Genomic DNA, 24,574 nt, shown 5'->3' with positions numbered 1-24,574 from the left:
CCTGTAGTCCCAGCTACTCGGGAGGCTGAGGCAGGAGAATGGCGGGAACCCGGGAGGCGGAGCTTGCAGTGAGCTGAGATCCGGCCACTACACTCCAGCCTGGGCGACAGAGTGAGGCTCCGTCTCAAAAAAAAAAAAAAAAAAAAAAAAGAACCACTCTAGGGCCAGGCACGGTGGCTCAAGCCTGTAATTCCAGGACTTTGGGAGGCCGAGGCGGGCGGGTCACGAGGTCAGGAGATCGAGACCATCCTGGCTAACATGGTGAAACCCCGTCTTTATTAAAATACAAAAAATCAGCTGGGCGTGGTGGCGGACGCCAGTAGTCCCAGTTACTCCGGAGGCTGAGGAAAGAGAATGGGGTGAACCCAGAAGGCGGAGCTTGCAGTGAGCCGAGATCACGCCACTGCACTCCTGCCTGGGCGACAGAGAGACTCCGTCTCAAAAAAAAAAAGAAAGAAAGAAAGAAAGAACCACTCGGGCGGCGAACTGAGCACGGACAGAAAGCTCGAGCGGCCCCGCGCCCAGGGCTGGGCCCGTGGGGAAGCCCGATCCCACCAGCAGCGGAGGCGGCACAGGCGGGGAGGGCGGGTCCGGGGCGGGGCCTGGAGGGCGGGGGCCGGCGCTGGCCACGCCCCTATGCGTGCTGACGCCGCGTCGGCGGACGCCGGAAGCGGAGCTGGCGCACGCCGTTGCTAGGCAACGGGGCGGCGCAGGCAGGAGGGGACTGCTGTTTGCAGGTTTATCTCGGCCTGGCCCCGCGCGGCCCTGCCGAGGCGGCGACGAAGGTGGTGCGGGGCCCGGGTCGGGGCCCAGGACACGCGGGGACTCTCGGGAGCCGTGGGCCAGGCGCGTAGCCGGCCACCTGGGACCCCGTCCAGGCTCAGGCGGTCCAGGGCTGCCCTGCGGGCCGCGTGCGAGAGGGACTCTCGGGAGGCCCTGGGGCGCCGCACCCACTCCCTCTGGCCAGCGTGGACCTCCCAGGCCCCCTCGCGGGTCTCTCCAGAGCAGGAGCCCCGCCTTGGGCCGCCGCTCTCACACCTGCCGTGGGTCCGGTACACGCCCCTGTGTCGGACTCCGCGCTCGCACGCGTAGGAGGAAGCCAGGACTCCCGGGCGACCGGGCCGTGCCTGTGGTTTGTATCAGTTCCACAGCAGCACGTGGGCACTTTCCAGCGTCAGCCACTGGGCAGCCCGGGGCACTCCTGCAGCGTCCCCAGGCCCTCTCCAGGGCAGGGGAAGGTTGGGCAGTCCCGGGCGGCCAGCACCGCGACGTGCATGTCTCCTGAGCAGCTGCCCATCGGGCCTCTGCTGGCCTGGCGGCTCCAAGATGCAAAACCGGCAGGAGCTGGGGGGAGAGCCTTTGAGTGACCTCCGGGAGGAAGCAGCCAGCGCTTCCCTCCGAGTGGCACCTGAGAGGCTAAGTGATGCCAGTTTGGAATGGATACGGACCTGCCCCGACCTTCTCCTGTCCGATGGGGAAGCCAGCATCTCCCTGCCCCGTGAGGGCGGTTCCACCTGCGTTACCCGATATCCTGACCCTGGGGAACACAGCAGCACTTGGGGGGAGTTTGAAGGCTTTCGGGAATCTTCAGCCAAGTCTGGACAATTCTCACAGTCCCTTGAACTCCTGGAGAGACCCACAGAACCCCAGCCACCAAGAACCACTTCTGCCCCAAAGGAGTGCAGTTCTCACCAACCGTGCCAGGGTGGACCTTGGGTGACAGGAACTGCTGCCGTCCCACCTTCTGAGGTACTTCTGCCGTGCTGTGGTCACCATGTTGAGTGGGATATGTGTACACACCAAGAGGCCTGCAGCCCTCGAATGTTGTGGCGTGCTGGCCAGGGAGGGGGCTGAGAGCCTCGGAGGGTCTGCTGCTCTCCTGGCCTTCGTCCCTGGCCATGTGGTTGGCTGTCCCATCCTGAGGCCAGGGAAGGAATGAGTTGGCAGAGGAAGCTGCAGAAATGGGTCACACCAAGGCCAGGTGGGGGCCACCTGAGCTGGGTCACTCTCTCTGACCATTCCTCCCCCGGCCTGTCCACTCCCCATTGGCGGGGACTGCACTGGTCCCAGCTCAGGGCATTTGAGGAGGAGCTTTTTGTCTGAATTCTTAATCTGCTGAGTTTAGAAGTCTCAGAGCTTCTAAAATCACATGATCACATTTCAACTTTCTTGTAATGAATTGGGTGACGCCCGATCCAACCTGTCCGGGAGCTTGTAATGAATTGGGTGATGCCCAGTCCGACCTGTCCAGGAGCCAGGGTCCCAGCCCTCAGCCCCCTGCCCCCTGCTCTTTCAGAGCAGACTGCTGGGTGTTTACTGTTTGGTGATGCTTCCGCTCCTTCTCTTTTCCTGTCTTCTTCCTTGCATTGTTCCTCTTTTTCTGCCACCTCTTCCCAAATGGTTCATCCCAAACACCATCATGAGAGATAAGAAATAAAACCAATGAGGAAGGAAATAAAGATATTTAGGTTCTCAGGGCTGGACTGTTTGTTTTCTAAAGCAGTTTCCCTGGAATCCTGATGAGATCCAGTCTTAATAGAGTAAGGTCTGCTGTAATGCTTGTTTTGAATACAGGATTTGTTTTCCAGCATGATTGATGTATTAGGGTACAATTTGAGCATAGTTGAAATTTCACAAGAAAGAGTAGATGAATGCAAAAAACTGCCCCCAGCTGAGCTGGGGCCGGTTGGAATGCATGAGACTCGCACACGCACACCCTCACACAACGCTCAGCGCCCCGACGTAGCACACCTGTCAACACCTGGTGTTAGGACCTCTCCCAGTTCAGACCGCCCTCCTCCCACCCCTTCACACTAACTCAGCCTGCGAGTCTTCATCTTTTCCAAGGTAAAGTGCTGTGCTTATTGTAGTATGTATAATTTCTTTTTCTTTTTTTTTTTTTTGAGATGGAGTCTCACTCTGTCACCCAGGCTGGAGTGCAGTGGCGCAATCTCGGCTCACTGCAACCTCCGCCTCCTGGGTTCAAGCAATTCTCCTGCCTCAGCCTCCTAAGTAGCTGGAATTACAGGCACACACCACCATGCCCAGCTAATTTTTGCATTTTTAGTAGAGACGGGGTTTCACCATGTTGGCCAGCCTGGTCTTGAACTCCTGACCTCGCAATCCACCCACCTGGGCCTCCCAGAGTGCTGGAATTACAGGCGTGAGCCACCGCGCCTGACCACATGTATAATTTCTTAACCAAACATGGAAAACAGAACTAACATTATTGGGTGACCATCTTTTTTCATGTGTCACTGACGAAGTTTGAATGTTTTGCCCTAACCCCACCTTTCCCATGAGTCCTCTGGTTTTGTGTGATTTTGCTAACATGGTGATTTTTAGGAATGAATATGTCAAGTGATAGTAACACTAATGTATGGTCAATTACAAATTTCATTTCCATTACAGTTATTTCTTTGGAATAAGGTAACGTTATGTATGTCTTTCTCCTAACTTTGGTATGCTTTTGTTCTTTCAGTCCATTCTCAGCTATGAGAACATTTTAAAGTGTGCTTTTCAAGAAATAACAGTCCAGCAGGCAGCTGAAGACGTTTCCACCATAGACCATTTCCTAGAAATAAGCAGTGAAGAAAAACCTGGCCTTGAATGTGTACATAAATTGTGGTAATGAACTTAAATATTTCTTACAGCAACTGCATTTGTACTTTTGTTTGATAGAAGCAGGTGTGTGAGGCTTTGTTTTTGCCTTTATAGAGAGTAGCATCTCTCCCGAAGTCCCTGCTGTCTGTGGGTCATGGGGTCCTATGAGAAGCAGGCAGCACGATTGCTCCAGCTGTGGCCTTCCACTCAGAGCCCTGTTCATCCCCCTCCCCCACCAGCTCACCTGGAGCAGTTGGACTCGAGCCCAGCTCCCCTTGCGTCTCAGTGCAGTGCTGGGGGAGGAGGTGGGGGGCTCGCACTCAGTGCGAGTGGCTGGTGGGCCTGAGCAGTGGGCACAGGGGCTTTCTGGGGGACTTGGCTGAGTGGACCCTGGCTGCCTCATGGTCCTCAGCCACAGAGTTCTAGAAAACAGTCCACACTCTGAAGCCCCATTGTCAGCCCCAGGCCCCAGCCCCAGGGGTGCTCCCAGTGCTGCCTGCAGGGCTGTGGGCTTCCAGGGGAAAGTGCACCCGCAGTCGCTCGCAGATGGCCATTTTCCAGGGACACACTTTCAACTAAGCATTGAAAGACAAACAGTGCTCTAGCGGATTAGGCAGCAGTGGTTGAGAAGCTCAAGGTAAGTTGGCCCAAGGCCCCAGAGGGAGGAGGGAAGTGAAGGTTGGGGAGAGCTAGCTTCCGTGCCCCTCGGTGTGGTCTGTGGAGTGGGTCTCCCAGCAGCCAAGGGAGAGCCAGGTCAGCCTGCTGATTTGTGTGTCTATGAGCAGGCCTGGACTTTCAGAGAGCTCTGCAGACAGGCCATTCTGGGCTCCAGCCCAGCCCACTGTGGCCTCTACTGGGGTCCAACCCAGCACCTACCCCCAGGGAGCCCTCCACAGGGGCTTGAGGACAGAAGCCTGGAGCCCAGAAGGCCACAACCAGCATTGCCCAGATGGCCAGTATGCCCTCTGTATGTGGTGCTTCTGCCAAGCATGATCCCTGGGGAAAAACTGCCAAGAATGTGGTCCCAGCAAGCTGATGGTGGGGGTGGGCACTGTGCTGGCAGTATTGACATCTCTGTCCCCGGCAGCATGACTCTCGGACCCAGAGGCGTGGGGAGTCCTGGGTGTCAGGACTTGGCAGGGCTGGACACTCGTGGAACAGAAGGCTGGATGGTACTTTGGGGGTGGAGTAGAGCATGGTTTGTGTGTTCTGAAACACTGGGGTATTTTTTGGAAATGGTTTGGCGTTTAGCACATCTGCTGTTATTCTGTAGTTATCTGGAGTGCAGTGGCGCAATCTCAGCTCACTGCAACCTCCGCCTCCTAGGCTCAAGCAATCCTCCTGCCTCAGTCTCCTGAGTACTGGGACTCCAGGCACCTGACACCACGCCCAGCTACTTTTTGTATTTTTTGTAGAGACTGGGTTTTGCTATGTTGCTCAGGCTGGTCTCGAACTCCTGAGCTCAAGTGATTTGCCCTCCTTGGTCTCCCAGAGTGCTGGGTTTACAGGTGCGAGCTGCCGCACCTGGCCTTGTACTCATTTTCCCTTCTCTACTAGAGCATGAACTTCCTACAGGCAGACCTTCTCAGTCCCTCACAGTACATAGCAGTGACGTGGCACATAGTAGACATTCACTGTTAGTTTGTTCATTTGTTCTCCTAAGCATGCATTGGTACTCTTGGTTCGTGAGCATCTATTTTGTACTCAGCACAGTTCTAGGCACTTGAGTGAACAAAACCAGCAAAATACCTGGCCTCATGGAGCTTCCACTCCTTGGAGGAGACAGTCAGTAGTGGCAGTGAGTAAGCTACTCCAGGCCAGGTGCTGTGAGGCATAGAGGGGGCACGGGAGGTGGGTTGGGGTACTGCAGGATGGCACGTGTTGTTTGAATAAAAGTATAAATGGACAAATAAACGAGGCAGGCCAGTGCTCCTGCAGGGAACACTGTTATTATTATTATTATTATTATTTTTTTTTTTTTGAGATGGAGTCTCGCTGTGTCGCCCAGGGTGGAGTGCAGTGGTGCAATCTCCACTCCCTGCAACCTCCGCCTCCCGGGTTCAAGCGATTCTCCTGCCTCAGCCTCCCCAGTAGCTGGGATTACAGGCGCCCATATTTGTATTTTTAGTAGAGACGGGGTTTCACTATGTTGGCCAGGCAGATCTTGAACTCCTGACCTCGTGATCCGCCCACCTCAGCATCCCAAAGTGCTGGGATTACAGGCGTGAGCCACCATGCCCAGCCTGGGAATGCTGTTTTTAGAGTTCTTAACTCTCGTGAGTCTCGGCTTGGGGGTAAAGGGCAGGCGCCCCCGTTGTGTGCCTTGGGCAGTGCTTCAGTGATCTCCTCAGAAGGCTTTCAAGGTCACCTTTTAACAATTACATCTGTTTTCCAGTAATGAATCCAGAAAACTCTGGAGAGCCCTTCAGAGCAAACATACCACGTCTACTTCTCAATGCCTCTGGAGCGAGTCCCGTTGCCAGGAGAACTTCTTTCTTGTTCTCGGAATAGATGCTACGCAGAAGGTAGGTCGTTTGGGTTGACACAGGGCTCCTGAGAGCGTGGTTGAACTTCACTGTAGCCAGTGGCCCTTGGCCACGCCCAAGGGGTGGGTGTAGGCAGAAGTGTGGGGTCAGATGGGTTAAAGCCACTAGGTGGCCCCATAAACTTGTCAAGGCCATTGGATGAATCCCGAATGCTTGAGGCAGGAGCCAGAAAAGCCTAGAGCAGGAGGTAAGGAAAGGCTCTGGAAAGGCCTGAGCCCGCACCTGACAAAGCACAAAGAGATGTGCATCAGTGCACACACACTGCCGCGCACACACCGCCACACACTGCCGTGCGCACACACCACCATGCACACACCACACACACTGCCACACGCACGCCACTGCTGCTGTGCGCACACACCGCCGCACGCACCACTGCCACGCACAGACTGCAGACTGCCGTGCATGTGCTCAAGCTCCTGGGCTGTCACCGAAAACACCAGTCACAGGGAGGGCCGCCTTTCAGCAATCTAGATTTCAAGGGTCTTTCTTCATTCTTAAATATTATGGAAAATTTCAAACATGGAAAACTCAAAAACGGCCAGCCAGGCAGGCAGATTGGCCCTGGTGCAGACAGGGGCATGAAAACGGTTGCCCTGTTGGCCCGTGGGCCACATTGGGCTGGCCAGGAAGGAAGTGAAGGGCAGAAAGGAACAGAGAGGTTCCCAGTGAGATCAGCCCTGACTGTGTCATTGTGAGGAAAACGGAGAACCAGGAGGCTAGGAAATGGGAGCCTGAATAGAAGGCTCAGAGGTGGGCCAGCTCCGAGTGGCAGCAGCGTGGAGGGTGTGTCTGAAAGTGGCCGTTAAGGTGTTATTCCCGCTGAGCAGCTGAGGGGCGCTGAGGTCCTGAAGGGAAGCAAGGCCTGTGAGCCGGGGATGGGGCAGCGAGTGGCAGGGCTAGGGGAAACGGGTGACCTGACCTGCAGAGGGGCCTGAGAGAACTTTGCAGTTTTAGAATGAAATTAGTAGAAGGGCTCCGGGGAAAAGAAAACAGGAGACAAAATGATGCCTGTACTGGCCGTCTGATGGGGTCTGTCTCCTTAGAACCTTTCTGGAGGCCAGGGCCCCATCATGGAAGATTGTGACCTCAGAGAGCCTGAAGGGCTCCTCACCGTCGGCAGCTTCCGTCTCCAGCATTGTAAAGCCCTGATCCAGACCAAGGTGAGTGGTCACCAAGGAGAGGCCTCGGGGAACCGCGCTGGTGGTGTCCACACACGCGGAGGCCTCTGCTTTCTCTGATGTGAGTCAGTTGCTTGTTTTATTCCGTTGAGTCTTGTGGACTTACAGAAAACAAACGTTGCTACTATTTAGGGCAGACAGGCAAATTGTTAACACCACTGCAGGGTGCCAAGGAACAGAATATCATCCAGAAAGACTCTTAGGCCAGAGGACCCAGGATATGGGTGGGTCACACAGGAGAACTGGCAGGAGAAGCCAGGCAGAGAAGGAGCTGCAGGGAAGCTGAGACGCCAGGTATGGATGACGAGGCTGGAAGGATGAGGCGGGACCAGGCTGTGACTGTTGGGCCGGGGATGTGACTCCGCCTGGGCAGCTGTCATGGACTGATCTGACTGGTGGCCTCAGTCACAGGCCGCTTACCTTACACAGGGTCTGCCCACAGCTTTCTCATGAGCTGCAGTTCTTGCTGCAGAGTCACTTCATCACATCATCACAGCCGGGCTCAAGGCAGAGGGGATGGGGAGAGAAGGGGATTTCTTCCTGCAGCTCTCTTTTATCGGGGGAAGAAAAGCTTTTCTGGGCTGGGGGCTGGAGCCCACTCTTAGACCAGGTATTGCAGGAGGGGTGAGATGGCCAGGCCTAGCTCACCTGGTTTCCTCTCATCCTGGAGACCCAGGACCCTGGAACAGTCGGGGCTCATTGTGTACACCCAGGAGATGGTGGGAGGGACACATGGGCGGCCATCTGCATGAAGAGTGACATGCAGGGAGGCGCAGGGGTAAAGTACTGCCCTGTGGTCTGGTAGAAGGTGACAAGGACCTGAGCCTGAGCTGGGACAGCAGGAAGGTTGCATAGCAGAGGAGGCAGCCAGGGTCAGCTTCTGGGCTAGAATTTGGCATGAATGTGGCACTGCCCCCAGCTGACGTGGGGTGGGTGCCCTGAGTGGTCAGCATACAGGTGACAGGTGACAGGTGCAACAGAAGAGGGCCCTCATCGGCCGTCTTCACAGGCTGTCCATCTTTTTGAAACCAGCGCAGCACAGGAGGGTTGTCCGAGAGCACCAGGCCGTAAAGACATGTTCGTGGCTGTGGTGTTCACAACAGCCCATACTGGGGCAGACATCCAGCCGCAGCTATTTGGGGGAAGTCTGTGGTGTAGTCCAAGAGTGGCCACTGCAGGGCTGTGAGTGTGGAGGGTAGTGGCAGCCTCCACCAAGGAATGCCAGACACGTAGCACAAGGGCCAGAGACCCCTCCTAAGATGTGGGCCCACTGCGGTCTTCGGGGCTGGCTGCAGGCCAGAGCCATAGACTCAATCCTGAGAAGCCCCAGCATGTTTTCCCTGTGCGCCTCTCTGGTGACACCTCATGATGAGAAGGTTTCTAAGAGGAGAACCAAGGAGAGAACACTAGGGGGCCGAGAGGCCTGGGCGGCCAGGGGCAGACGCCCAAGCTAGCGTTTCTCATTGCCGGGGGTGCGCGTGCCTGACTGCTGTCCTCTCATCTCAGCTCTCGGGGCCGCCTGGCAGCAGACAGGGGAGGCTGATGACATGCAGCCGCTTCCTGAAGACCCCCTCATGCGGAGGTGGCCAGCACATCACTATTCCGAGGAAAAAGATGTTCACTCCACGCAAGCTCAGACTGACACTCTTTAATAGCGACGTTTGCTAAAATCAGGAGTACTTTGTACCTTTATGAAGAATTTTTCATTTTCTTCCTGGTTGGGTTGATGTGGAAACCAGAACTGTCTGTGGAGCTGTTTTCCAGATCCCAGGCCCATTCCTGGGATCTCTCCAACGGGACCTGTCCTGTGCTCTGGGCTCATCTCAGGTCTGACCAGGAGATGGAGGATGTGTCCTTGGCAGAGCCAGTCCTTGTGGGGAAACAGAGGTTTCTGGGTGCCATGGCAGGCTGTCGGGGTCCAGGTGGCACCCATGGGCCCCCTGCCCCATGTGAATGCTGCTGGCACCTGGTGGGGGGTACTCAGGGATGGACCCTGGGCATGGCTTCTGGGCTGCTTAGTCCAGGGGGAACAACTTGTGGTCAAATCCATGAGTTCAGAGGAAAAGGGGAAGGTGCTGAAATGTCACCAGAGAGACAGCTGTTGAGAGTGCTCAGAAACCCTCTAGCTGTCACACTCTGCCCTGGCCCTGGCTGCCATGTGGTCAGGGCACCATGAGGGTGTGCAGGTGTGCAGTTTCCTCAAAGCCTCGCAGGTGCCCTCACTCACTGGCCGGGCCTCTGCCCAGCAGCCTCAAGGACAGGCCTTTCTCCCTCATGGTTGTGGACAGGAAGTCACACCACTGGCCTGCGAGAGCTTCTGGTGGGCCCATGGCTTCCCCTAATTATCTGCTAAGGAAAACCGTGCTCTTCGAACGGCAGAGCCAAGAAGTCAGCCCTGACTTTTGTAAAATTTTATGAAATAAAACCGCCTAGATAAGCCTGTTCTCACTGCTTCATCAGCTGGGGGGACTGATACCTGAAAACCTGTCCCCAGGGGAGGCCTGAAGTCTAAGCAAGCAGCCACCCCGGCTGTCTCTGTTCCAGCCAAGGCCACACGGGGGACCACAGCCCCCATGTCGCCGTGGTTATCAGTGGGATGTGCGCAGTGATGGGCAGGAGGTTCCATCATAGGGGAGGAGGAAGCGGATGTCCCTGCACACACCGTGGCCTCGGCCACCCAGCTGCACAGCCAGCACCATGCTGCATGTGACTTGAGGTCTGCGATGAGGATCATTCCTTTTTGTTTGTTTTTGGATATCACATGTTTTGGAAAGCTGTTTTTATTTTTCTTTTTTTTTTTTTTTTTTTTTTTGAGACGGAGTCTCGCTCTGTCGCCGGGCTGGAGTGCAGTGGCCGGACCTCAGCTCACTGCAAGCTCCGCCTCCCGGGTTCCCGCCATTCTCCTGCCTCAGCCTCCCGAGTAGCTGGGACCACAGGCGCCCGCCACCTCGCCCGGCTAGTTTTTTGTATTTTTAGTAGAGACGGGGTTTCACCGTATTAGCCAGGATGGTCTCGATCTCCTGACCTCGTGATCCACCCGTCTCGGCCTCCCAAAGTGCTGGGATTACAGGCTTGAGCCACCGCGCCCGGCCTGTTTTTATTTTTCATTTTCAGCCAGGTGAAACTGGGAATTTAGACTTTTTCTAACATGCAGCTTCCTTCAAAGGCACTGTCTTTTGGGCCCCTTTACAAAACCCTTCCAGGAGATGCCCTGGTTTCCTAACCTTTAACAGTTAGACTTTAACAAGCCCAAATATTCCATCCTGCTCCTTCCATTCCAAGATTTGGGTTCAGACTGTGCCACGGCATCACGCTGTCACCCGTGGTGGCCCTTGCTCCTCACCTGGCTGGATGTTGGTGACCCACAGACCTCAGAAGGCCAAGCCTTTCTCCTGACCTCCCTGTGGCCTTACAGGAGCCTCAGAAGCAACAGGTTCCAAACCTGACTTCTGTGGTGCCCGGTAGAGAAGAGAGGCCCTGCTGCTCTTGTCCCCAGAGGCGAGTGAGAGGAGGACCCTCACAGGGTCAGGTAAGGAGGGACCAGGCAACATGCATGCAAACCGCTTGCCCACTGTGCGGCTGCCAAGCCCCCAGGGTCTGGAGGACCCTGCAACAGACAGGTTCAAAGCTCCCCGGCCCGCTCAGGTCCATGCTGAGCGCTCAGGAAGAAAGTGCCACAGCTGGGAGTGGGGGCAGGGAGCTGACAGACACTCCCCCAAGAACGCCCCTCTCACAGACGTGCTGGGATTTTTGTTCCCAAAGTCTGGAGGCCCAGCAGGGGAGCTGGGAGAGTGGGCGGGAGGCAAGCCCCCAAAGGCTGAGGAAGAGGCAGCAGGGCTGCAAGACGCCCCCCGGCACCAGGCAAGGGGCTGGAATGGAGAGCAAAGGAAGCCCCCAGTGGCCAAAAAGGACGGCAGTCCAGCTGAAGAACAGAGAAATCATGCAGCCCCCAAAGCCGGTGGCTTGGCTGTGACACACAGGCTGATGTCCACAATCACCGTGCTCAGAGCTCAGACCCCACCGAAGCCGTGCCCGGATCCACCCTCAGGGCATCTGAAGGCCTAACTACAGCTGCAGAGAAGTCCAGAACCAGCTCAACTGCAGGAAAGGACAACTCCGTCCCCACTCGGGCAGCCTCACAGCGGAAGGCACGTGCCCCTCGCGGGAAATAAACATTGCTTCAGCCTCTATTGTTCTTTTATACGAACTGTCTAGCCTACAATAAGACATTACAAGACACATGAAAAGGCAAGAAAACGTGAGCCACAGTGAGCAGCAGAAGCAGAGACAGCCCCAGTGGTAAAACTGAAGTCAAGGGCTTTGAAGGAACTCTGGGGAGGTGGGGAGGGCCCGTGGAAATAGCAGGTGACATTCACGAAGTGATAGAGACATTCAGCAGAAACAGGGACACTTCAGAAAAGAACAAAAAGAAGATGCTAGAAATGAAAAAAATAGTATATAAATGAATCATCTTTAGATGGGTTTAACAGCAGACTGGACACCACAGAGGGATGGATCAGTTAACTTGAAGATCGGTCACTAGAGAAGATCCAACCACAGAGAGAGGGGAGGGAAAACGACAGAGGGTCCAAGATCTTCGGGCCAAAGTCAGATGGCCTAACCGGTTGTAACTGGAGTCCCAGAGCAGGAACAGGAGAGAATAAAGAAGAAATATTCCAAGACTGAATCGCTAAGAACTTTCTGAAATTCATGAAAGAAAATAATCCACAGATCCAAGAATCTCCGTAACTGCAAGGAAGTTATGTGGAGAAAACCACACCTGAACACATACTACAGGCCTTAAAGGCAGCTAGGGTGGAAACAGGAGATTCGTATAGACAAGCAATGATAAGAACAATGGCTCACTTCCCACCAGGCGGCCACGGACCCACATCTGCAGTGCTGAAGGGAAAAGGAAGGTCAAACTAGAAGTTCATGTACATTGAAATACTCTTTAGGCCGGTCACAGGGGCTCACACCTGTAATCCCAGCACTTTGGGAGGCTGAGACAGGTGAGTCACCTGAGGTCAGGAGTTTGAGACCAGCCTGGCCAACATGGAGAAACCCTGTCTCTACTAAAAGTACAAAAATCAGCCTGGCGTGGTGGCGCATGCCTGTAATACAAGCTACTCGGGAGGCTGAGACAAGAGAGTCACTTGAACCTGGGAGGGGTAGGTTGCAGTGAGCCGAGATCATGCCATTGCACTCCAGCCTGGCGACAGAGCGAGACTCCATCTCAAAAAAAAAAAAAGAAGTATTATTTAAAAATGAAGGCATTATCAGCCAGGATACAGAAACCACACCAGCTATCTGAAGAAGAAAAACTATAAAGAATTACTAGGCCTGGTGTGTGGTTCACACCTGTAATCCCAGCACTTTGAGAGGCCAAGGTGGAAGGATCGCTTGAGGCCAGGAGTTTGAGACCAGGCTGGGCAATATAGTGAGACCCCCCCACCTCTACAAAAAGTAAAAAAAAATTAGCCTGGTGTGGTGGCGCTCACCTGTAGTCCAGCTACTCAGGAGGCTGAAGTGGGAGGATTGCTTGAGCCCAGGAGTTGGAGGCTGCAGTGAGCTGTGATCACACCATTGCACTCCAGCCTGGGCAACAGAGTAAGACCCCTTCTCTTAAAAAAAAAAAAAAAAAAAGAAGAATTAACTAGTAAAAGTTGGTTAACTACTAAAAGGGTCTTGGTTTGGTTTGGTTTGGTTTTGATTAGAGACAGGGTCTTGCCATGTTGCCCAGGCTGGTTTTGAACTCCTGAGCTCAAGCAATCCTCCTGCCTTGGCCTCTCTCTTTGTTTTTTGTTTTTCAATAAAGACTTATTTCATAGGCCCTAAAGTAGCAGGTGCGGGAAAGCAGCTTCTCTGGGTTAGGGGTGAAGTACAGTGAGGAATTAAGGCCTGATGCCCTCCCAGGCTGAGATGCAGGCCTTTCACAGCGAGTGTGGCTGCACAGGAACAGGCCTAGGCAAAGGAGCTGAGCTGGAGCTGATCTGCAGGGACAGCTGGCAGGAAGACAGGTGCCCCCAGGAGCACCCTACTGGAGTGGCTCAGGAGCAGAGCCAGTGCAAACATGGGGCATGCTGGGGTCCATCATGCCATGTTGGGCTCATGTGCCAAATAATACTGATAGAGGACCTGACCCAAGAGGGAAGCCCCCTCTCGCAGCCAGCGGCTACCCCCTCCCAGCTGTCCCCAGTCCGTGCTGAGTATAGAGTGGTGTAGAGCCAGCCATTTCTGCCCACCTCAGCCTCAGATGGGCACTCTGCCCTGGGCCCATGGGTGTGGCAGATGCCCTTCCTCCCACAGATGCCAGGCTTGCATCAAGGCTGGCAGCTTTCCTCTGCCTGCTCCTGCTTTCTAACCCTTTTGTCCTTCATAAGTATTTCCCCAAATTTCTTGAATGTGTAAATCTATCCTGGCCTTTGATTCCTAGAGGCCCTGAAGGAACGTGACCATCACCTGGCCTGAGTGACACTGCAAAGCCCTCGTTCTTTCTAGTGGACGTGGAGCTCTCTCCAAGCGGATCAGATGCTGAGCCGTCAGCCACATCAGAGGCCAGGGACATGGCCTTCAGAGACTTTGGCCATCATGCAAAACACCTGGCCACCCTGAAGCCTCTATGCTGGAGAAATGTCTGGAGCGATCCCAGAGATGCTGACAGATGCTCAAGGACCCGGCTGCTGGAGCCTTCCGGCCAGCATGCCAGCCCTGGGAGGGAGGAAGCCTTCAGGGCGGGGTGCACCCAGCTGCAGCCGCTGCCTGACAGCAATGGCCTGACAGATCCCAGCAAGAACCACCCGGCTGAGCCCAGCCAAGCCCTGGCATGAGATCATGGCAGTAACAGATGGTAGGTGCTGCATGCTGTGAAGCTAGTGATGGTGGCTACACAGCAGGAGGTCACGAGAACAACGCATGTCCAGATAACCAGTGGGTCCACAGAGGTCACTGGAAACTTAGACAGTAATTGAAACTGAATAATGAAAGTACACTGATCAAAATCTGAGTGAAAGCAGTGCTTAGAAGGAAATTTATAGCTTTAAATGTTTATATTAGAAAATAAGAAAAGTACAAAACCACCTAAGATTTCATGTTAAGGTGCAAGAAAAAGAGCAAATTAAACCAAAAGGTAAGCAGAAAGAAGAAAATAAAACTGAGAGCCAGCCGGGCACGGTGGCTCAAGCCTGTAATCCCAGCACTTTGGGAGGCCGAGACGGGCGGATCACGAGGTCAGGAGATCGAGACCAGCCTGGCTAACATGGTGAAACCCCGTCTCTACTAAAAATACAAAAAACTAGCCGGGCGAGGTGGCGGGCGCCTGTAGTCCCAGCTATTTGGGAGGCTGAGGCAGGAGAATGGCGTAAACCTGGGAGGCAGAGCTTGTAGTGAGCTGAGATCCGGCCACTGCACTCCAGCCTGGGTGACAGAGCAAGACTCTGTCTCAAAAAATAAATAAATAAATAAATAAATAAATAAATAAATAAATAAATAAAAAATAAAACTGAGAGCCAAAATCAACAAAATGGAAAATGGCAGAACACTAGGAAAAAGGGATGGTTGTAAGTGAAGATGAAAGAGCATGTGATGTGCGACTCTCGCGTGACTCCTGATTCAAACAAACCAAAGGTAGAGATAACTTGCAATAGCGCACAGCGAGGAAAAGGAGGCAGCCTCTGCCCAACACAGCCAGGAGACAGCCTCGGAAATCGGAGAAAATATTTGGAAACCATATATCTGATAAGGGGTTAATATCCAAAATACATAAGGAACTCAAACAACTTAACAGAAAGAAAACCTAGATAACCTGATTGAAAAAATAGGAAAAGGACCTGAACAGACATTTTTCTTTTCTTTTTTTTTTTTTTTTTTTTGGAGATGGAGTCTTGCTCTGTCAGCCAGGCTGGGGTGCAGTGGCACGATGTTAGCTCACTGCAAACTCTGCCTCCTGAGTTTAAGCAATTCTCCTGCCTCAGCCTCCCGAGTACCTGGGGCTACAGGCACCCGCCACCACACCCGGCTAATTTTTGTATTTTTAGTATAGACGGGGTTTCACCACGTTGGCCAGGCTGGTCTCGAACTCGTGACCTCAGGTGACCTGCCGCCTCAGCCTCCCAAAGTGCTGGGATTACAGGCGTGAGCCACCGCGCCCAGCCGAGCAGACATTTTCCAAAAAAAGAAAATATATATATATATATACACACACACATACACAAATGGCCAACAGCTATACGAAACCAATGCTCCATATCAGTAATCATCAGGGAAATACAAATCAAGACTGCAATAAGATATCCCCTCACACCTGTTAGATGGCTATTCTAAACAGACAAAATGTCAGTGATGGTGTAGAGAAACGGGAATGCTTGTGCACTGTTGGTGAGAGTGTAAAGTAGTACCGCCATTATGGAAAACAGTATGGAGATGCCTGAAAAAGTTAAAAATAGAACTACCATATCATCCAGCAGTCCCACTACAGGGTATTTATCCAAAGGAAAGGAAATGAGTATGTTGAAGAGATACCCGCACCCCCATGTTTACTGCAGCACTAGTCAAGCCAAGCTATGGAATCAACGTAGGTATCCAACAACAGATGAATGGATAAAGAAAATGCGGTACATATGCACAACGGGATACTATTCAGCTGCAAAAAAAAAAAAAAAAAAAAAAAGAAATCCTGTCATTTGCAACTGTATAGATGAACCTGAAGCATTTATGCTAAATGAAATAAGCTAGGTACAGAAAGACAAATCCCACGTGATCTCACTCATACGTGGAACCTAAAAAGTCAAACTTGCCAGGTGTGGTGGCTCACGCCTGTAATCCCAGCACTTTGGGAGGCCAATGCAAGAGGATCATGTGAGTCCAGCAGTCTGAAACCAGCCTGGGCAACAAAGTGATACCTCATCTTTACACAAAGATAAAGGCCGGGGGTCTGATGTGGTGGCTCATGCCTGTAATCCCAGCACTTTGGGAGGCTGAGGCAGGTGGATCACGAGGTCAATAGATCAAGACCATTGGCCAACATGGTGAAACCCCATCTCTACTAAAAATACAAAAATTGGCTGGGCATGGTGGTATTTGCCTGTAGTCCCAGCTACTTGGGAGGCTGAGGTAGGAAAATTGCTTGAACCTGGGAGGCACAGGTTGCAGTGAGCCAAGATCGGGCCACTGCAGTCCTGCCTGGCAACAGAGCAAGACTCTGTCTCAAAATAAATAAATAAAATAAAGGCTGGGCATGGTGGCTCAAGCCTGTAATCCCAGGACTTTGGGAGGCTGAGGCGGGTGGATCACGAGGTCAGGAGTTCGAGACCAGCCTGGCCAACATAGTGAAACCCCATCTCTACTAATAATACAAAAAATTAGCCTGGTGTGGTGGCACATGCCTGTAATCCCAGCTACTCAGGAGGCTGAGGCAGGAGAATCACTTGAACCCGGGAGGCAGAGGCTGCAGTGAGCAGAGATTGCACCACTGCACTCCAGCCTGGGCGGCAGAGCAAGACTCTGTCTCAAAAAAAATAATAACAAATAAATCCACTAAGAGAGTAGGTTTAAGTATTCTCACCCCAAAAAGTGACGTGTGGTGGTGCACATTAATTGGTTCTATTTAGCTGTTTCACAATGTACACATATTTCTTTTTTTTTTTTTTTTTTTTTTTTTTTTTTTTTTTTTGAGACGGAGTCTCGCTCTGTCGCCCAGGCTGGAGTGCAGTGGCGCGATCTCGGCTCACTGCAAGCTCCGCCTCCCGGGTTCACGCCATTCTCCTGCCTCAGCCTCCCGAGTAGCTGGGACTACAGGCGCCCACAACCGCGCCCGGCTAATTTTTTGTATTTTTAGTAGAGACGGGGTTTCACCGTGGTCTCGATCTCCTGACCTTGTGATCCGCCCGCCTCGGCCTCCCAAAGTGCTGGGATTACAGGCGTGAGCCACCGCGCCCGGCCATGTACACATATTTCAAAACATGTTGTATATGATAAACATATACAATTTTTGTCAATTTAAAAATTAATTTTATTTATTTATTTATTTTGAGACAGAGTCTCGCTCTGTTACCCAGGCTGGAGTACAGTGGTGCGATCTCGGCTCACTGCAACCTCCGCCTCCCAGGTTCAAGCGATCCTCCTGCCTCAGCCTCCCGAGTAGCTGTGACTACAGGCCACCACGCCTGGCTAATTTTTGTATTTTTAGTAGAGACAGGGTTTCACCATCTTGGCCAGGCTGGTCTCGAACTCCTGACCTCGTGATCCGCCTGCCTTGGCCTCCCAAAGTGCTGGGATTACAGGCATGAGCTGCCACGCCCGGCCTAAAAATTAATTATTATTATTATTTTTTTGAGATGGAGTTTCGCTTTATTGCCCAGGCTAGAGTGCGGTGGTGCGATCTTGACTCACTGCAGCCTCTGCCTCCCGGGTTCAAGCAATTATCTGCTTCAGCTTCCCGAGTAGCTGGGATTACAGGCACCTGCCACTATACCCGGCTAATTTTTGTATTTTTAGTAGAGACGCAATTTCACCATCTTGGCCAGACTGGTCTTGAACTCCTGACCTCGTGATCTGCCTGCCTTGGCCTCCCAAAGTGCTGGGATTACAGGCATGAGCCACCACGCCCGGCCTAAAAATAAATTATTATTTTTTTTGAGATGGAGTTTTGCTTTGTCGCCCAGGCTGGAGTGCAGTGGTGTGATCTCAACTCACTGCAGTCTCCACCTCCCGGGTTCAAGCAATTCTCTGCTTCAGCTTCCCAAGTAGCTGGGATTACAGGCACCTGCCATCACGCCTGGCTAATTTTTGTATTTTTAGTAGAGACGGGGTTTCACCATCTTGGCCAGGCTGGTCTTGAACTCCTGACCTCGTGATCCACCCACCTCGGCCTCCCAAAGTGCTGGGATTACAGGCGTGAGCCACCGCGCCCGACCAAAAAAATTAATTAAAAAAAAAAAAAGGCCGGGCGCGGTGGCTCAAGCCTGTAATCCCAGCACTTTGGGAGGCCGAGGCGGGCGGATCACAAGGTCAGGAGATCGAGACCACAGTGAAACCCCGTCTCTACTAAAAATACAAAAAATTAGCCGGGCGCGGTGGCGGGCGCCTGTAGTCCCAGCTACTCGGGAGGCTGAGGCAGGAGAATGGCGGGAACCCGGGAGGCGGAGCTTGCAGTGAGCCGAGATCGCGCCACTGCACTCCAGCCTGGGCAACAGCGTGAGACTCCGTCTCAGAAAAAAAAAAAAAAAAAAAAAACAGCCACACACACAACCTGGGCAAACCTCACGACATGTAAAGCCCAGGCCCTGCAAGTGCCCATTCACAAGCAGATCAGGCCCACAAATCCTGTTGGCACGGTGGGGACGCACCTCCCCTACCTTAACCCATAGCAGCTACAGGGTGTCTTCCCGTGTAACCTGTTGCCAAGTGGACACTGACAATGCTGGCATGTTCTGGACTCTACTATGTACCTCAATTTTTAAAAGTTAAAAAGGAAATAAAAGGGGCCGGGCGCGGTGGCTCACGCCTGTAATCCCAACACTTTGGGTGGCTGAGGCGCGCAGATCACAAGGTCAGGAGATCGAGACCACCCTGGCTAACACTGTGAAACCCTGTCTCTACTAAAAATACAAAAATTAGCCGGGCGTGGTGGCGGGCGCATGTAGTCCCAGCTATTCAGGAGGCCAAGGCATGAGAATCGCTTGAACCCAGGAGGCGGAGTTTGCAGTGGGCCGAGATCGCGCCACTGCACTCCAATCTGGGCCACAGAGTGAGACTCTGTCTCAAAAAAAAAAAAAAAAAAAAGAAATAAAAGACAATTTAGGGGGAAAATCAAAGACGTTTGAATATGAAGCAGGTGTTAGATGATATGAAGGAATTCTCCATAATTTTCCAGTTACAATATGGTGTAAACCAAAAAGCATCTGAGGCAGCTCTCATTCAGGTTAGGTGTTTATTTTGCCAGCTCCCAGGAAAAAGAAACACAAAACCACAGGAACAGTCTGTGATCTGTGCTTTTTCCAAAGAGCAAGATTTGGGGACTTCAATACGTATATATTTTTTGAGATGGAGTCTTGCCCTGTTGCCCAGGCTGGAGTGCAGTGGCACGATCTCGGCTCACTGCAACCTCTGTCTCCCAGGTTCAAGTGATTCTCCTGCCTCAGTCTCGGGAGTAGCTGGGATTACAGGTACACGCCACCATGCCCAGATAATTTCTTGCACCTTTGGTACAGATGGGGTTTCACCATGTTGGCCAGCCTGGTCTCGAACTCCTGACCTCGTGATCTGCCTGCCTTGGCCTCCCAAAGTGCTGGGATTACAGGTGTGAGCTACTGCACCCAGCCGGGACTTCAATATTTAAAGAGGAAAGAGGAAAGAAAAAGAGGGGAGGGCAGATAAAAGGGGCAAGCAGTTCCATTCTGAGTTTTTGATCAGCGTTCACTGAATCCACGTTACAGGCGAAGGAGGGTGTAGAGCAATCACGCAGTTGTCTCACTCAGCAAATTGTGCTTTTGTAAGATACAGCACACAAGTGCAGCTGCCTGTGGAGGCCTGTGGCCTTCTACCTGCAGCTGTTTGCTCAGAAACAAAAAGGCGGTTTCTTGAGTCAGTTTCCAGCTTAATTTTTCCCATTGGCATAGTGAATTTGGGGGTCCTGAGATTGTATTTTTTTTCACAATGGTATTGCGGTTGTGTAAGAAAACATCTTTTTTGGCTGGGCACATTTGCTCACACCTGTAATACAAGTACTTTGGGAGGTCAAAGCAAGCGGATCGCCTGAGGCCAGGAGTTTGAGATAGCCAACATGGTGAAACCCCACCTCTACTAAAAATACAAAAAATTAGCTGGGCATCGTAGCAGGCACCTGTAATCCCAGGTACTTGGGAGGCTGAGGCAGGAGGACTGATTGAACCCAGGAGGCAGAGATTGCAGTGAGCTGAGATCGTGCCATTGCATTCCAGTCTGGGCAACAAGAGCGAAACTCCATCTCAATCAATCAATCAATCAATCAATCAGTCTTAAAAAGTTTAACCCGGTCGGGTGAGGTGGCTCACGCCTGTAATCCCAGCACTTTGGGAGACTGAGGCAAGCAGATCATGAGGTCAGGAGTTTGAGACCAGCCTGGCCAACATGGTAAAACCCCATCTCTACTAATAATACAAAATTTAGCTGGGCATGGTGGCACATGCCTATAGTCCCAGCTACTCAGGAGGCTGAGGCAGGAGAATTGCTTGTACCCGGGAGGCAGAGGTTGCAGGGAGCTGAGATTGTGCCACTGCACTCCAGCCTGGGTGACGGAGGGAAACTCCGTCTCAAAAAAAAAAAAAAAAAGGAACTTTAACGTGTTTTTAGGGTCAAAATGTCTTTAACATCTGGGATTTGCTTTAAAATTCTTTCAGAAACTCAAAAAACAAAACAAAAAAAAAGACCAGGTGCAGTGGCTCATGCCTCTAATTCCAGCACTTTGGGAGGCCGAGGCGGGTGGATCACCTGAGGTCAGGAGTTTGAGACCAGTCTGGCCAACATGGTGAAATCCTGTCTCTACTGAAAATAAAAAATTAGCCGGGTGTGGTGGTGGGCACCTGTAACCCAAGCTACTTTGGAGGCTGAGGCAGGAGAATTGCTTGAACCTAGGAGGTAGAGGTTACAGTGAGCCAGGATTGTGCCACTGCACTCCAGCCTAGACAACAGAGTAAGAGACTCTGTCTCAAAGAAAAAAAAAGATGAACAATGCTAATATCTGGTTAGCCCAGGTGGCAGGCCCGGGGCTCTGGGCTCCGGGTGTTTGCATTGTTCCAGGCAAGCCTGCCTGCTTCTGGACAGCACCTCCACCGCTGGCTGGGAGCTTTGCCTGGCTCTCCACTTGCATCCAGAAGGCGAGCATGGGGAACCAGGAGCCAAGTGTTTGGGGCAGTGGCAGGGGTTGTGGCCTCCTGGGAACCCTCCCAGTCCCCAGTGACCCTCAGCACCAGGCTGGCCAGGCCCATGGGCGGGGAGGAAAATGCACAGCCTGGGCTCCTGGCAGCCACACGCAGTGTGACCACAGCTGAGCAGCTCTGCAGGAGTGGTGGCCCCATGGTCACAGGGACGGGATCACAAACCAGGATCCTTGAATGGGCTGGGATCTGACCACTTCCCTGGCCCTCACCCCCAGCACCCCCTCCAGCTGCACATGTACATACATGTAGTTGCACACACACATGCACACCCTCCTACACCACCCAGACAGTCCCCACAGCAGGCAGCCAGGATGGAGGGAGCACCTTTCCGCCTGTCTCACTGTGGGTCTGGGCTTGGGCTGACTTGGTACAGCCTCTGGCCAGGGTCAGGAGGCAGAGGCACCGCCCCGCCTGAGCTCTCGGAGCTGGGCAGTGCCCCTTGTTGTTCTCCTGCCCCTCAGTGGGTGGCTGGTCCTGCTGGGTGCCTGGGTCCAGCACAGCTGCCACAGGTTAGGCCACCAGCCTAGGCAGGAAGAACAGGGTGAAGATGGCAGAGCCCCTGGGAGAGCTTCCTGGGACCAGATCTTCAGCTTGTGGGCAGCAAGCACCCCACCTGGCTCTTGCCCTGCAGGCTGCCCGGCTTCATCACTGGTGGGGTCAGTGGTGGGGCAGCCCCTCCTGGTGCCCAGCACCACAGTGCCCTCTGTCCCCAGGCCTGCCCAGCTCTTTGTAGGGTCCTGGAATGCCCCTTCACTGATCCCGGTGGGAGATGAACCCACCTCTAATGAAAGTCCTGTCAACCAGATGCAGCCCACGGGCCTGGCTGTGCTGTGCCTCCGCTCCAGGAAGAGGATCCCCGGGCAGCCTGGTGGGCGGGTTCGCCTGGCATGCCGGATTTCTCCGCAGCTTGTGATAGAGGCACTTGCAGGGAGGCACACGTGTGAGTACAGGACAGAGGAGCTTTCATCAGGCAGAGGCTGCGTGTTTGTAACAGTCCCGTCCAGGTTGCTTTATTTTGAATCTGAAATGGAGTTTTCGACTCCACTCTGGGCGTCCACCCAACAGGTGCCTGTGGACACCCACCTGCTCCCCACCATGCAACTTGCTAACCTTCAAGCGGATCAGTGTGACTACTCCCCAGTCTGATGCTCTGCAGGAATGTGGGGGCAGCAAGGTTACAGGGCCTCAGGCCAACCCAGGGATGGGGACGCAGCTTGTACATCTGGGGCTTTTTTACAGAAAGACGAGGGTGCTGAAGGGCCCCTGAAGGTCCCAAAGGTGGCAGGGCCGGGCCAGGCAGTGAGCCCGAGCCTGGTGTCTACAGGCCGACGGGAACCACTGCACAGTGGCCGTGGCCAACAGGCTGCCCAGAGCATGTCATTTTTAGGGCCTTTCCTGGACCTTCCATTCCAGCTCTCTGTAGGTTTTCCAAGCCTCTTGTTCTGGCATTGACCAAATAGTTACCCAAGACACAGGCCTTCACCTGCACCTCCAGTTCATTCAGCTAGTTCTGACAGCTTCAGGAACAATCCATGGAGCTGCTCCCAGCCTACTCTGCAAGGCCCCCCAGCCCCTGCTGGCCTCCCATGCACAGTGCAGAGGCTCATTCAGGCCCAGTGCGGGAGGCAAGGGGTACAGATCTGAGAAGCAAGGGCTTATCTCCCAGGGGCAGGGCAGAGTGAGGGATGGGCCGATGAAGAGTACGCCTGCACGGGGCAGCAAGCAGCCCCAGGGGCTTAAACTGTGTCCAGCTGCAGCAGGCCTGCCGGAGCGACCAAGCAACATCTGTGACACCTCAACTGAGGGCTGCACTTGGCAGTCACATCTTCCCAGACAGGCCATCGCCAGTCCTGAGAATACTGCAAAAGCTCACCACTGAGAAATGGAGGTTACCCTCGAACCCTCAGGCATCCACACAACTCCCCTCCCTGCTTGGCTCCACTACAAACCCTGAGCGGGCATTGAGGACACAGCCATCTCCACACGGGGTATGAGAAGGAACAGCGGCCTTCCTGTGAGTAAATGCAGCAACCCAGCACACACAGCACTGCCACATGGAAAGCCTGGCTCAGGTCACAGTCAAATCCCAGTTAAGGATGTGGCTCGCTGGTTGCAGATGGAAACTTCTAGCAACCCAGAAACCAACTGTGAGAGTTCATGATGAGGGACATGATCCCACCACTCTCGGTAGACACCAACGCAACATATCAAGTGTTCGCAGCTCACCCACCCACCCATCCCAGCCGGGTTGGCCTCCCAACCAGGCCCTTTCCGGCGGCTCCGCCAGCCTGCTCATCCAGCAACGTGGACTCCACAGGGTGAGCACAATGTCAACACTTGTTCTGCAGTTTGCTGCTGAGTCCTGCTTCCATCACTGCAGTGCCCACTTCACTAAGGAGTGAACCTGGGAGAAGGCGCCTGGCCTGGCTGTGGCCCAGCAGGGATCCAGGCCCAGACGGCTGGGCTCAGCCCTGTGGAGACCCCCCTACCCTGAGGAAATCCTGCACAGGAATCTGTGGGCAGAGCAGGCAGTGTTCTCCAAGGCGCGTTGTCACCCCTGAAAGGCAGATCGGTTCCCTGGGAGGAATCTGCTATCTTCATACTGTTCCACGTCTTCAAATAAATGTGCATTACTTTTTAACCTTAGAAACTGAACTTCCGAGGCGGAAGGGGCTCTGAAGCTGTGTGCAAGGTGCACTGTACGTGAGGGGCGCCCACCACGCGTCAGGAAACGCCCCCGTGAAACTGTCAACTCAGTGAAACTGTCAACTCAGCCCTCTCCCCTCAGTTCGGTCAGAAGCAGACTACAGAGAACAGTGCCAAAATTTTAGGTCACTGCGATTTGTATTTCTGTTTCTGAATAAATATTTTGTAAACAAAATTATTAAACACTTGGAAAATGTGTTCCCAATTAAAGTCAATTTGTAGCTACATACTTAAAAATACCACATACACGGCCAGGTGCGGTGGCTCACGCCTATATTCCCAGCACTTTGGGAGGCTGAGGCAGGTGGATCACCTGAGGTCGGGAGTTCGAGACCGGCCTCACCAATATGGCGAAACCCCCATCTCTACTAAAAATACAAAATTTAGCCGGGCGTGGTGGCACCTGCCTGTAATCCTAGCTACTTGGGAGGCTGAGGCAGGAAAATCGCTTGAACCTGGGAGGCAGAGGTTGCAGCGAGCCAGATCATGCCATTGCACTCCAGCCTGGGCAACAGGAGTGAAACTCCGTCAAAAAACCAAAAATGCCTGGCGTGGTGGCTCACGCCTGTAATTGCAGCACTTTGGGAGGCTGAGACGGGCAAATCACGAGGTCAGGAGTTTG

At 53.3% G+C, this 24,574-nt stretch overlaps 1 protein-coding gene and 1 long non-coding RNA gene across 3 annotated transcripts; one reads left to right on the top strand and one right to left on the bottom strand.

The window, feature by feature from the left end:
* The first annotated feature begins 703 nt into the window (after nucleotides 1–703).
* Nucleotides 704–14,510, top strand: CLBA1 (clathrin binding box of aftiphilin containing 1). 2 transcript variants are annotated; one of them, XM_071099473.1, is made up of 5 exons: nucleotides 704–1,749; nucleotides 3,482–3,627; nucleotides 5,999–6,128; nucleotides 7,196–7,312; nucleotides 13,767–14,510. In XM_071099473.1, exons 1-5 carry the CDS (start codon nucleotides 1,327–1,329, stop codon nucleotides 13,773–13,775), a joined length of 825 nt encoding a protein of 274 aa, XP_070955574.1. In that variant the 5' UTR covers nucleotides 704–1,326; the 3' UTR covers nucleotides 13,776–14,510. The 2 variants fall into 2 exon arrangements, with proteins under 2 accessions (XP_070955574.1, XP_011753328.2); XM_011755026.2 differs by lacking the exon at nucleotides 13,767–14,510 and adding an exon at nucleotides 8,837–9,767 and having other exon boundaries at nucleotides 705–1,749.
* On the bottom strand, nucleotides 5,560–13,771 carry LOC139364161 (uncharacterized). Its single transcript, XR_011625461.1, has 2 exons — nucleotides 10,422–13,771; nucleotides 5,560–10,104 (listed from the first exon to the last, which is right to left on the bottom strand). It is a non-coding gene; the product is annotated as an uncharacterized lncRNA (long non-coding RNA).
* Nucleotides 14,511–24,574: the final 10,064 nt, after the last annotated feature.

Source organism: Macaca nemestrina, chromosome 7 (assembly GCF_043159975.1).
Source record: "Macaca nemestrina isolate mMacNem1 chromosome 7, mMacNem.hap1, whole genome shotgun sequence".
Classification (NCBI taxonomy): domain Eukaryota; kingdom Metazoa; phylum Chordata; class Mammalia; order Primates; family Cercopithecidae; genus Macaca; species Macaca nemestrina.
This window is presented reverse-complemented; position numbering and strand designations above follow the sequence as displayed.

What these genes read in the sequence shown, in the direction of transcription:
- CLBA1 (XM_011755026.2), top strand. Translation starts at nt 1,327, where the DNA reads ATGCAAAACCGGCAGGAGCTGGGGGGAGAGCCTTTGAGTGACCTCCGG. An exon ending in CTGCCGTCCCACCTTCTGAG is followed by an intron (nt 1,750 to 3,481) that starts GTACTTCTGCCG and finishes TTGTTCTTTCAG; the next exon opens with TCCATTCTCAGCTATGAGAA. An exon ending in AAGCCCTGATCCAGACCAAG is followed by an intron (nt 7,313 to 8,836) that starts GTGAGTGGTCAC and finishes CTCTCATCTCAG; the next exon opens with CTCTCGGGGCCGCCTGGCAG.